We start from the raw sequence: 12,379 nt of genomic DNA, 5'->3' as shown, positions 1-12,379 counted from the left end.
GTCTGTGTGATAAACCCTGGTGTGGATGTATTTAACCCCCAATAACTCATAGAGTTCGCAAAGTGTGCATGACATGAATGTAGTGCCTTGGTCAGTCAGGATTTCTGTGGGAATCCTGACTTGGGAGATAATTTTAAACAGTGCCTCTGCTACATTGCATGTGGAAATTTTGCACAGAGGGACTGCTTCTAGGGATTGTGTTGCATAGTCTACTAGGACTAAAATAAAGCGATACCCTCGTGCAGACCAATCTAATGGTTTGATGAGATCCATACCAATTCTTTTGAAGGGGGTTTCAATCAGGGAAAGAAGGTGCAATGGCACTTTTGAAGTGGCTGCTGGATTCACCAGCTGGCATTTGCGACATGCCGCACACCACCTACGGACACCCCCGCGAATCCCTGGCCAATAGAACTGGGCCATTATTCAGGCTTGTGTCTTATCCTGACCTCGGTGTCCAGCCATAGGGTTAAAGTGAGCTGCATGGAATATGAGTTACCTATGGCTCTTTGGGATTAACGATTAGGTTACTTTCTCAAGGGTTTGAGTGTCCTGTGTTACTTAGTATGACCTATCTTTAATGATCGTGAAGTATGAGTAGGAAAGTGTTCCGTTTGGCTAGATCGTCTGACCATTGACTGCTCTCAGTTGGTCAAAAGCATGACGAAGAATCTAGTCTCACATTTGTTCTAAGGGGAAATCCTTGAGGGAATCCCCGAGAGAGAGGAGGGGCGGGCCGCTCCCCTCTCTCTGTGATGTTCTGATGCAGTGCTGATGTGGATGGTTCTGAGACGGCTTCCCCAGATAATGTTACATGGGGATCCCCCATGACGTGCTACTGCAGGACCTGCGCACTATTACATGCTCCATTAGAAACTTAAACCCCAGCCAATCTGTCCCCAAAATCAGTGGATGGGTGAGGTGTGGGCTAACCACTGCCTTTACACTATGTTTTGTTCCCTGTAATTGGATGTGAATGGACACGAGCAGATATTCATGAACATCCCCGTGCACATATAAAACCTTTACCAATCATACTCACCCCAATGCCTCACCTTGAATGAGGCTTTGGTGGATGGAGGTCTGATTACAACCTGAATCCACCAATGCACAATATGTATTCCCTTGAATACTCACCAGTATGCGATATGGTCCGGCTCAGTCGAGGGTGGTCTCTGGCACATCAGGAATCTGGACCATGGCCCCCACCTCCATTGCATGGCACTAGTCCTGGAAATGCCCAGGCTCTCTGCAGCGGCAGCATACCGAGCCAGGCTTCAACTCTGCACTGGTGATCTGGGGATCAGTCACCTGAGGGGAAGGAGACACAGACACATTAGGAGAGGGAGTGAGGTGGACACCACAGGCTCAGTGAGCAGGCTGCGGGGGGTGTTGGCCGCCATTTCCATGGTGCAGGGACAGGAACAAATGGCAGTGAGGGAGGGGCAGAGACAGAAAGAGGGCAAAAAGGCAGAATGTCCACCTGCCGCTGGAACCGCCACCAGATGGTCCTCTGCCAGCTTGATTGTACGATCCAGTGGTGGCGGGTGGTGGCACTAGACCCTAGACACTAGACTGGTGTGATAACTTTGCCATTCACCTTCCCTGGTCCTGCCCTCCATTCACAAATCAACGCTTGACTACTCCCCCACTGCCACAGTCTTCCATTAGTCCTATACCACCGAACCCCAATAGGCGGCCTGTGGGCCACATCTGGCCTGGAGAGCCAAATGTCTGGCTTGCACAGACCCACTGGCACTAATGCACATGTCTTAAGTGTGTATATATACAGTGGTGCTTGAAGGTTTGTGAACCCTTTAGATTTTTCTATATTTCTGCATAAATATAACCTAAAACATCATCAGATTTTCACACAAGTCCTAAAAGTAGATAAAGAGAACCCAGTTAAACAAATGAGACAAAAATATTGTACTTGGTCATTTATTTATTGAGGAAAATGATCCAATATTACATATCTGTGAGTGGCAAAAGTATGTGAACCTCTAGGATTAGCAGTTAATTTGAAGGTGAAATTTGAGTCAGGTGTTTTCAATCAATGGGATGACAATCAGGTGTGAGTGGGCACCCTGTTTTATTTAAAGAACAGGGATCTATCAAAGTCTGATCTTCACAACACATGTTTGTGGAAGTGTATCATGGCACAAATAAAGAAGATTTCTGAGGACCTCAGAAAAAGCGTTGTTGATGCTCATAAGGCTGGAAAAAGTTACAAAACCATCTCTAAAGAGTTTGGACTCCACCAATCCACAGTCAGACAGATTGTGTACAAATGGAGGAAATTCAAGACCATTGTTACCCTCCCCAGGAGTGGTCGACCAACAAAGATCACTCCAAGAGCAAGGCGTGTAATAGTCAGCAAGTTCACAAAGGACCCCAGGGTAACTTCTAAGCAACTGAAGGCCTCTCTCACATTGGCTAATGTTAATGTTCATGAGTCCACCATCAGGAGAACACTGAACAACAATGGTGTGCATGGCAGGGTTGCAAGGAGAAAGCCACTGCTCTCCAAAAAGAACATTGCTGTTCGTCTGCAGTTTGCTAAAGATCACGTGGACAAGCCAGAAGGCTATTGGAAAAATGTTTTGTGGATGGATGAGACCAAAATATAACTTTTTAGTTTAAATGAGAAGTGTTATGTTTGGAGAAAGGAAAACACTGCATTCCAGCATAAGAACCTTATCCCGTCTGTGAAACATGGTGGTGGTAGTATCATGATTTGGGCCTGTTTTGCTGCATCTGGGCCAGGACGGCTTGCTATCATTGATGGAACATTGAATTCTGAATGATACCAGTGAATTCTAAAGGAAAATGTCAGGACATCTGTCCATGAACTGAATCTCAAGAGAAGGTGGGTCATGCAGCAAGACAACAACCCTAAGCACACAAGTCGTTCTACCAAAGAATGGTTAAAGAAGAATAAAGTTAATGTTTTGGAGTGGCCAAGTCAAAATCCTGACCTTAATCCAATCAAAATGTTGTGGAAGGACCTGAAGCAAGCAGTTCATGTGAGGAAACCCACCAACATCCCAGAGTTGAAGCAGTTCTGTATGGAGGAATGGGCTAAAATTCCTCCAAGCCGGTGTGCAGGACTGATCAACAGTTATTGGAAACGTTTAGTTGCAGTTATTGCTGCACAAGGGGGTCACACCAGATACTGAAAGCAAAGGTTCACATACTTTTGCCACTCACAGATATGTAATATTGGATCATTTTCCTCAATAAATAAATGACCATTCTAAAGGAAATTCTAAAGGGTTCACAAACTTTCAAGCACCACTGTGTGTGTGTGTGTGTGTGTGTGTATATATATATATATATATATATATATATATATATATATATATATATATATTTGCTATTGGGAATATCAGAATATATTCCACACATCTGGGAACTTTTGAACTCCTGCTCTCTTCTCATTGTCTTCTTTTTATTAGGCCTCTAAATGGGTGCAGTAAATTAAAAAGCTTTTGACTTGAGTCAGATATGACAAGGTGTTTACATGCCAGCATTTTTACCTCGCCCGCGATGAGTACCTCGCCCTGCTTACTAATCAGTGCGGTTTCTTTGTGTGTCTGCCTGTTAACAATCTAGCATCGAGACGGTTGCACCGATTGACTTCAAATTTTCAGGGTAGATGGGCAAAAGTCCGTAGATTACCTGATTAAATTTTGGGGTTCATCGGGTCAAGGTGAAGGTCAAGGTCACCAGAAAGGCCGGGTAAAGTTTGTTATTTTTCAGTATTGGTGGCTCTGTAAATGTATATACGGACATTTAAATTATTAAATGGTTGTCTTTGGAATGATTTTCTTTTCAAGAGTGCTTTTCTTTCTTGTTTTCTTGTGGGACCCTTTGAGAAGCCCAGGCCTAAATTATGACTTCCACAAAGTACTACTATGATGACGACGACTACTACTACTACTACTACTACTACTACTATTACTTCTACTACTACTACTACTACTACTACTACTACTAATAATAATAATAATAATAATAATAGCAGCAGCAGCAGCAAGAACATCATCTGCACATAAATCAACTTTTACTTGTGCAATGGAAAAAAAATCCCAGACATTTTGGCCCTTGGCTTGGCACACTTCGCATACTTTGGCCCCTGGGGAAAACTAATTGGAGAGCCCTGTTCAATATAGTACATGGTGATGGAGTTTGAAAGTGTTCACAAACCTGTTGGATGGTGTAGGAACAGGGGTGTTGTGGATAACTACGTTGCTTTCTGGTAAGTTTGGAGTTTGGACAGGAAGCAGCATGGCAACTTTACTGATAGGACCAAATTCCTCGATGTACTTCTTGCAGAATCTGTAGTGGAGCCTCATCTTGCTGAGAACTCTCTGTAAAGATAAAGGCAAAATGTGAACATGGACGTGTGTGTTGATGTACACTTGTTTGATCAAGCAACCTGGATCAACAACTCGCAAATTTGTCTTTTCAAATTCCTTAGACATAATGTCACCTTTATGTCATCTAATGAGCGAGGACATGTTCATGTTATGGTTGGTGGAAATGAAACAACTGGAGAGAAACTACAGGACTTTCCCATGATGTGATGACGTTTACTGTATATACAGTACAACCAGAGAACCACCACCACCTGCTGGAGGATTTATGAAATACAGCACAGAGCAGAGGCTTGCTTTTCTCCCTGACTAATTAACTCACATCACATTTATTAAATATTTTTCCAGTACATTTTAAACCAAGAAAATCAGTGTTTTCCCACGTCACCTTAAAAAGCAACGACAACAAGTAAGGAATGAAACACTTGGTGTAGGGCTTTTATCGGAAAATAATCAACGATGGGGTGGTGTGATGCAGTGGAGTCACTGTTACCACCAAAAAGTTGATTATTTTCCAATAACAGCACATCCTGAAGGGTTTTATTCCTCTTAAATCACAGCAAGTTGCAAAAGATTAATTTTTATGATATTTATCCATTTACAGTTCCTATTGTGGAACGTCACAAAACAAGTTTCTGTTCTCGCCTTCATGATTACACCTATAAACATTCATTCCCTCAACACCCTCTTTTTTCCTCTCTATTGAAGTTCAAGAGACAAAACCCACAGCATGCGTCGTTATTGAGAAACCACAAAGTTACAGCTTTACTTCTGACTGGTACAAAGCGCTGGCACTGGAGACTCCTTCCATAAATGTGACATAAACATTTCCTTAAGGGAAAGTTCACCGTGTCAATGATTAGACACATTTTTACTTCTTAAACATTTGTTATTTGGATTAGACAGGGAATCCAAACCTGAGGTAACTGTCTGAGCTGCTGTTATAGACAATTAATCAAGATCTTCTGACCAATCAGAATCCAGAATTGAACATTTCTGTGGTTTAATAATCATAATATGGTCTACGATGGTCCAATCAGATCTTGATGTTTCAAATAAAATGCATTCTTATATCTATAGGAGAAGATGTTGACCTTTTTTCTACAAGCTCTGCATTTGCCCTTCGTCTGTCTCATCCTTTTCTGGATGTCTGTTGCTCTGCGCACTCCCTCAAGCACGGGGCTCCGGCACAGTGGGCACTGAAGGTGCCGATTCCTCACCGCCATCTTAAAACAGCTCTGGCAGAAACTGGTGACGGAAAAAAAAAAAACACACCTTAAGTTAGTATCATTGATGAAAATTATCTTTTGAGAACTATTGAGGTCTAGTTTAAACCAGGGCCCTTTGGTTTTGGTTTGAGTTTCCACTCACACATGCTGGCAGTTCTTGGTGCGGATGGGCATTTTTAAAACCTCCCGACAGATGGGGCAGTCATAGTCGCAGTCCTCCTCCATGTCTGAATGTACATCTGTTTTCGGAGACGCTTTACTTGAGTCCAGGCTTAATTCTGATGAGTTTCCCATTTATTCAGATGCCTGCTGAAAGGAAACACAGACGTGTATTTTAATTAACTACTAATTATTTCTTTCAGTGACCAACAACTCTGATGTTCCTTTTAGTACTGTGTGATTCATATATACACCAGTCAGCCATAACATTATGACCACTGACAGGTGAAGTGAATAAAGTTGATTATCTTATTACAATGGCACCTGTAAAGAGGTGGGATATATTATTAGGCAGCAAGAAAACAGTCAGTTCTTGAAGTTGATGTGTTGGAAGCAGGAAAAATGGGCAAGTGTAAGGATCTGAGTGACTTTAACAAGAGCCAAATTGTGATGGCTAGATGACCGGGTCTGAACATCTCCAAAATGGCACATCCTGTGGGGTGTTCCCAGTCTGCAGTGGTTAGTACCTTCCAAAAGTGGTCCAAGGAAGGACAACCACGAACCAGCGACAGGGTCCTGGGTGTTGAAGGGTCACTCATGGGGCACGAAGCCTAGCCCATATGGTCCAATCCCACAGAAGAGCTACTGTAGCACAAACTGCTGAAAAAGCTAATGCTGGCTAAAACAAAAAGTTGTCACCTTCAGAGGGACATCAACATCACAAAAGATCACCAGCTGTGCACTGCCTTCCCTGGAGGACATTTTTTTCCTCTCACTGTCTCAGCAGAGCAGCCAACATACTGAAAGACCCTTCTCACCCTGAATTTCATCTGTTTAAACCACTGCCCTCTGGAAAACATTTCAGGTCCATCTCTGCTGCTCATAATTGTACTGTGCATTCTCAGTTGCCTATATATATATATATATATATATATATATATATATATATATATATATATATATATATATATATATAATATGTACATACCTATATATTTTGCTCTTGGTACTTCTTGTTTTGCTGTCAGTACACCGTCAGGACTGCTTAACCAATTACGTTGTACTCTGTGTACAATAAAGGAATTCTGATTCTGATTCTAATTCTGGACCCCTGCATTTCCCACCAGTGTTGCCAGATTGGCGGTTTCCCACCTAATTGGGAGGTTTTAAGTGCATTTTGGCAGGTTTTAAACATATTTTGGGCTGGAAAACGTCAGCAGTATCTGGCAACACTGTTTCCCACTTTGAGAACCAGTGATATACTGTAACACTCATAAACTCCTAAAGCATGCACAAAGTTGTTCCACTAACTTCTTAATAGCACAGTGATCATCTGTAAATAATTTCCTGAGGATTTTGCTTTGAATTTGGTAACCACAATGAAAATCTGAAAAAGTGTGTAATTATTGTTAATATTTCAGTGTTAACTTTTAGAAACACTAGAAACAACAAAAAATCCAGTCTTTTCCATTAAATTTGTAATATTTTTGGCAAAACAGTTAATAAAACAAACACTATTCTATCCTACACTCTTAAAAAACAAGCAAACAAACAAAAAAACCCCAGACCATTTAGGGTTCTTCGGTTGTCCCTCTGAAGAGACACTTAAAGGTTTAGTGTTTTCTTACCTTCAACCGCTCTCTTACCTTCAGTGCTCTCTTACCTTCAAGCTCCAGTCTTTCACCTTTCTTACTGATCACTTCCATCATCATCAGTCTTCTTGACTGGTCACTGTCATATGGGTATAGCAGGGCCCCTCCTGTAACACAGCCTCTAGGGTTAATAACTCTGCCGCTACCGGTCATGATTTCCCAGCGACACCAGCAACACCACACTCTACAGGCCCTTGTACATTCCTGTGCACTTCATGGAATCCTCCCTAGCCAGTGACGTTCACCTTCCCGTAACCAACCTGTGCCACCCTCTCACTGTGACCGCCCTTGATGGAAGACCCATGGGAGAAGGTACTATTGACTGCACTACTGCACGTCCAGAGATGGAAGCCATCATGAAAAGATCCAATTTAATCTTATTCAGTCTCCCAAGTTCCCCATAGTGCTTGATTTCATCTGGTTGTCTTACCGTAGTCCCCACATCAATTGGTCTTCAGGAACTGTGGTCGAGTGGGGGCCCACTTGCCAAGCCACTTGTCTCCTCTCTAGAGTCTCTGCCCCTATCCATGAGTCTCCTCGTCCTCTCAAGTTGTCATGAGTCCCTTCCGAGTGCCATGACCTGAATGAAGTTTTCAGTAAAAAAAAAAAAAGAGCCACATCACTGCCTCCTCACAGGCCTTATGATTGTGCCATTGATCTCCTTCCAGGAACTTTTCCTCCACATGGTAGAATCTTCTTTCTCTCCCCTGCTGAGACCAAAGCTATGGCGGAGTATATCAGGGACTTCCTAGATCCCAGAATCTTCCATCCTTCATCCTCTCCCACCGGAGCAGGGTTCTTTTTCATTGGAAAAAAATATGGCAGTCTTCGACCCTGTATTGACTACTGTGGGCTGAACAAGATCACCATGAGAAACTGTTATCCTTTACCCCTTATGTCTTCAGCCTTTGAGTTGCTTCAGGGAGTGACAATCTTCACCAAATTAGACCTTCACAATGCCTGCCACCTGGTCCAGATCCGGGAGGGATATGAGTGGAAGACTGCTTTCAACACACTGACAGGGCATTATGAGTACTTGGTTATGCCATTTGGGGTATCTAATGCCCCAGCTGTTTTCCAGGCTCTCATCAACAACGTCCCAAGAGATATATTTAACTGGTCCATCTTTGTCTATCTGGATGATATTCTGGTATTCTCGAAGTCCCTTCATGAGCATGTTCATCATGTCAGAGCCGTTCTCCAGTGCCTTCTTGACAACCATCTTTTCATGAAGCCAGAGAAGTGCGGATTTCATGTTTCCAAGGTTTCCCTTTTGGGGTTTATCTTGTCCATGGGGAACCTTTGCATGGACCTCAAGAAGACTCAAGTGATCTGTGACTGGCCTCAGCCCACCTCTATCAAGGAGGTTCAATGCTTCCTTGGTTTCACAAATTTGTATTGGAAATTCATTAGAAATTTCAGCTCAGTAGCAGCATCACTGTCTAACCTAACCAAGAAGCAGTCTTGTCCCATCATCTGGTCTCTGGAGGCTGAGAAGGCCTTTCAAGATCTTAAGATGAGATTTACTTCAGCCTCTATCCTTAACTTAACTTACCTGACCCTTCCCTCCCTTTTCTCGTTGAAGTAGATGCCTCGGATGTGGCAGTGGATGCAGTTTTCTCCCAGCGTCCTGCAGATGGCAAGCTCCATCCTTGCGCCTTCTTCTCCTCCTGCTTGTCTCCTGCTGAGAGAAATTATGATGTGGGTGATAGAAAACTCCTGGCAATCAAACTGGCCTTGGAAGAGTGGTGCTGTGGCAGCGGGGGCATGGTCAAGCATTGGTCTGTGACCAGAGGGCGGAGTCAGGGAAGGTAAGTGGCAGAATCATTGCACCTGATGTCAATTAACCTGTGTTTGTGTGTCTTCCCCAGTGACCGCACCCTATATAAGGAGGGAGAGAGTGGAGGACTGGAGCTCTCTCCCCAACCAGACGACTGATGTGTGTGTGTGCGTGTCTGAGTGTCTGGGAGAATGTAACGCTGAAAAGTTTCACAATAAAGAGTTTTTGGAAACTCAATTCTGGCCTGCTGTACTTCTGTGCTCCACCCACCTGCTCTAAGTTTCACAGGTGCCATTGGCTTGAAGGGGCCCGGCATCTGTTCCTGGTGTGGACAGAGCACAAACATTTGCCAAACGTCTCAACCCTCGGCAGGCAAGGTAGGCCCTTTTCTTTAATTGGTTTGATTTTGTGTTCTCACCCTGGCTCTAAGAATCAGAAACCAGACGCTCTGTCCAGGTTTTTTCAAAACTCTGACTGCAAGAACACACTGGTGACCATTCTTCCTGATTCCAAGATTGTGGCTCCTGTTCGCTGGGGAATCGAGACAGTGGTGCAACAAGCCCAGCAGAGGGAACCAGATCCTGGTAATGGGCCTTCATGTGACTCTTTGTCCCAACCTCAGTGCACTCCCAGGTCCTACAATGGGGGCATTCCTCATGGCTGACAAACCGTCCCAGCACAAGCAGGACATTAGAGTTTGTGAAGAGGCAGTTCTGGTGGCCTGGGATGAATGGCAGTGTCAAGTCCTTTGTTGCTGCTTGCCCTGTTTGTACTCAAAACAAGATTCCCCACACCCTCCCCCATGGTCTCCTGCACCCTAGAGCTGGGCAATATGGCCTAAAAAAAAATCATCGATTTTTTCACAAAAAATCCGATTTTAATAGATTTTTTCCCCCCAATAAAAATCAAACTTCAGATGACAAAGAAATGGTTCAAAACAAGTTTTACCTTTATTGTGTTTTCACTTAAATTTCCCCTTTGGGGTTAAAGTGCAACCAGAAACCAAAAAGAAGCCAAAAAACAAGCTTGTAGATGAGATAATGTCACGATAGCATCTGTGATTGCCTTCCACTGTGCCCCTTTCTTATCATAAAGCACACAGTTCAAAAACATGTCCGGGACGGTTGCTTGCTTTACTTTGGATGGTGTGCTCGTACTGCAGCTGTTTTCATTCCACTGGGAGCAGCACTTCTCCCGCTCTGCTGCATGCTTCTGTTTAAGGTGTTGAAATAAATTCATCATGCTGCTTCCTTTGGAAGCAACCATTTTCAAACACACCTTACAATGAGGACTTGTTTGGTCTGCGTCCGACGCCACAAAACCGAACCAATTCCACATCACGGAGGAAGTTACTCCTTTCTTGGGCACAAGTTGCGGCTTTCCCCCCAGTTGCTGCCATGTTGTTTGTGTGTGTCTATGGCAAGAGCACGGGAGGAGGGGTATAGTGTCAGTGCCCGATCCGTCCCTGCTGCCCGATCCGTTCTGCACATGCGCAGAGGGAAGCATCGGTGGTGGAAGTTAAAACTGAGAGAAAACCGATTTTCATAAAAACACATCGTCCTTAACTGTAAATTCGAATTAATCGATAAAATTGATTTATTGCCCAGCTCTACTTCACCCCTTACCTATACCCAAATGACCCTGGTCCCACATCTTCATGGACCTCATTACAGGTCTCCCCTCCTCCCAAGGTAATACTGTCATTTTGATTATTGTGGACCATTTTTCCAAGGCCTGCCATTTTGTTCCTTTACCCAAACTCCCCTCTGCTCATGAGACTGCTGAGATTGTTTGTTTATTCAGAATCTTTGGTCTTCCTCTGGGTGTAGTTTCTGATTGCGAGCCCCAATTCATATCACAGTTCTGGAAGGCCTTCTGCAAGCTGACTGAGGCCACTGTCAACCTCTCTTCTGGCTTCCACCTAGAATCTAATTGACAGATGGAGAGGTTTAACCAAGACCTGAAGACCACCCTTCGATGCCTGGCCTCCACTTACCCTTCATCCTGGAGCAGGTATGTCATCTAGGCGGAATATGCTCATAACACCCTGTGTTGCTCTTTTACCTGTCTCTCACCCTTTGAGTGCCAGTTTGGGTTTCAACCTCCACTGTTCCCAGACCAAGAGCCAGACATTTGGGTGCCTTCAGCCCAGAGCTTTGTCCAGCGGTGCAGGCGTGTCTGGCATAAGGTCTGGTCAGCTCTTCAAAGGTCTGCATGACAATACCAGCTCTAGTCCAACCGCTGTCACAGACCTGCTCCATCATTACATCCTGGACAAAGAGTCTGGCTGGCTCCATAATTCATGGGACCCTTCAAAGACTTGAAGAGATTTAATTCGGTCTCCTATCATCTTCAACTTCCCTGGGCCATGCATATTAATCTCACCTTCCACATCTCCCATCTACAACCTGTTACCATCAGCTCACTGGCTCCTGCAACCAGACCCCCACCACTCCCTAGACCCCCAGAGGAGCGGTCCTGGGTCCCAGCCCGAGACATTCTGGACCCAGATCTCATCAAAGACTTCCACCAGACATCCTGATTGCCCCAAAAAGAATGTCAGGAGACATTCGTAGGGAGGGGATTCCTGTCATGACTTTGTGACTTCCTTTTTTGGCCATGTGGGGTCCTCAGTATCATTTGTTTCATCTAATTATCTATGTATTGTGTTCACCTGAGCCTGATTAATGTGCCTATTTAAGGCCCCCCCCCCCCATTTTCCTGAGTTCTCTGCTCAGTCTTGAGTTGACATTTTGTTCTAACCCAGTGATTAAGCCTGTTTGTGAGTTTGTGTTTTCTCCTGTTTGTTTTCCTGTTGTTGACCCTTACTTTGTTTTAGAAGAAAAAAAAGAAGAAGCCTTTATTTGTCACATGCACATTCAAGCACAGTGAAATTCATCCTCTGCATTTAACCCATCTGAAGCAGTGAACACCTGCACAAACACCCAGAGCAGTGGGTAGCCAGACTACAGTGCCTGGGGAGCAGTTAGGGGTGAGTTACCTTGCTCAAGGGCACTTCAGCCCAAGGCCACCCCATGTTAACCTAACTGCATGTCTTTGACTCATGGACTTTGTTTTTGCCTGCCACTTTGGATTGTATGCTATTTCTGACTGACACTGGATTTTGACCCTTGCCTGTACTGTACTTCTGATTTACTGTCTTCTTGCTGTTTGGATATT

At 44.1% G+C, this 12,379-nt stretch overlaps 1 protein-coding gene across 1 annotated transcript; it reads right to left on the bottom strand.

The window, feature by feature from the left end:
* Window positions 1-1,224: 1,224 nt before the first annotated feature.
* On the bottom strand, window positions 1,225-7,572 carry LOC132885779 (V(D)J recombination-activating protein 1-like). Its single transcript, XM_060920320.1, is given in 5 exon segments — window positions 1,225-1,311; window positions 4,179-4,373; window positions 5,474-5,627; window positions 5,751-5,917; window positions 7,396-7,572. Coding segments are annotated over 5 exon segments (780 nt in total).
* Between the last annotated feature and the right edge of the window lie 4,807 nt (window positions 7,573-12,379).

This window comes from Neoarius graeffei, chromosome 1 (genome assembly GCF_027579695.1).
Source record: "Neoarius graeffei isolate fNeoGra1 chromosome 1, fNeoGra1.pri, whole genome shotgun sequence".
Classification (NCBI taxonomy): domain Eukaryota; kingdom Metazoa; phylum Chordata; class Actinopteri; order Siluriformes; family Ariidae; genus Neoarius; species Neoarius graeffei.
This window is presented reverse-complemented; position numbering and strand designations above follow the sequence as displayed.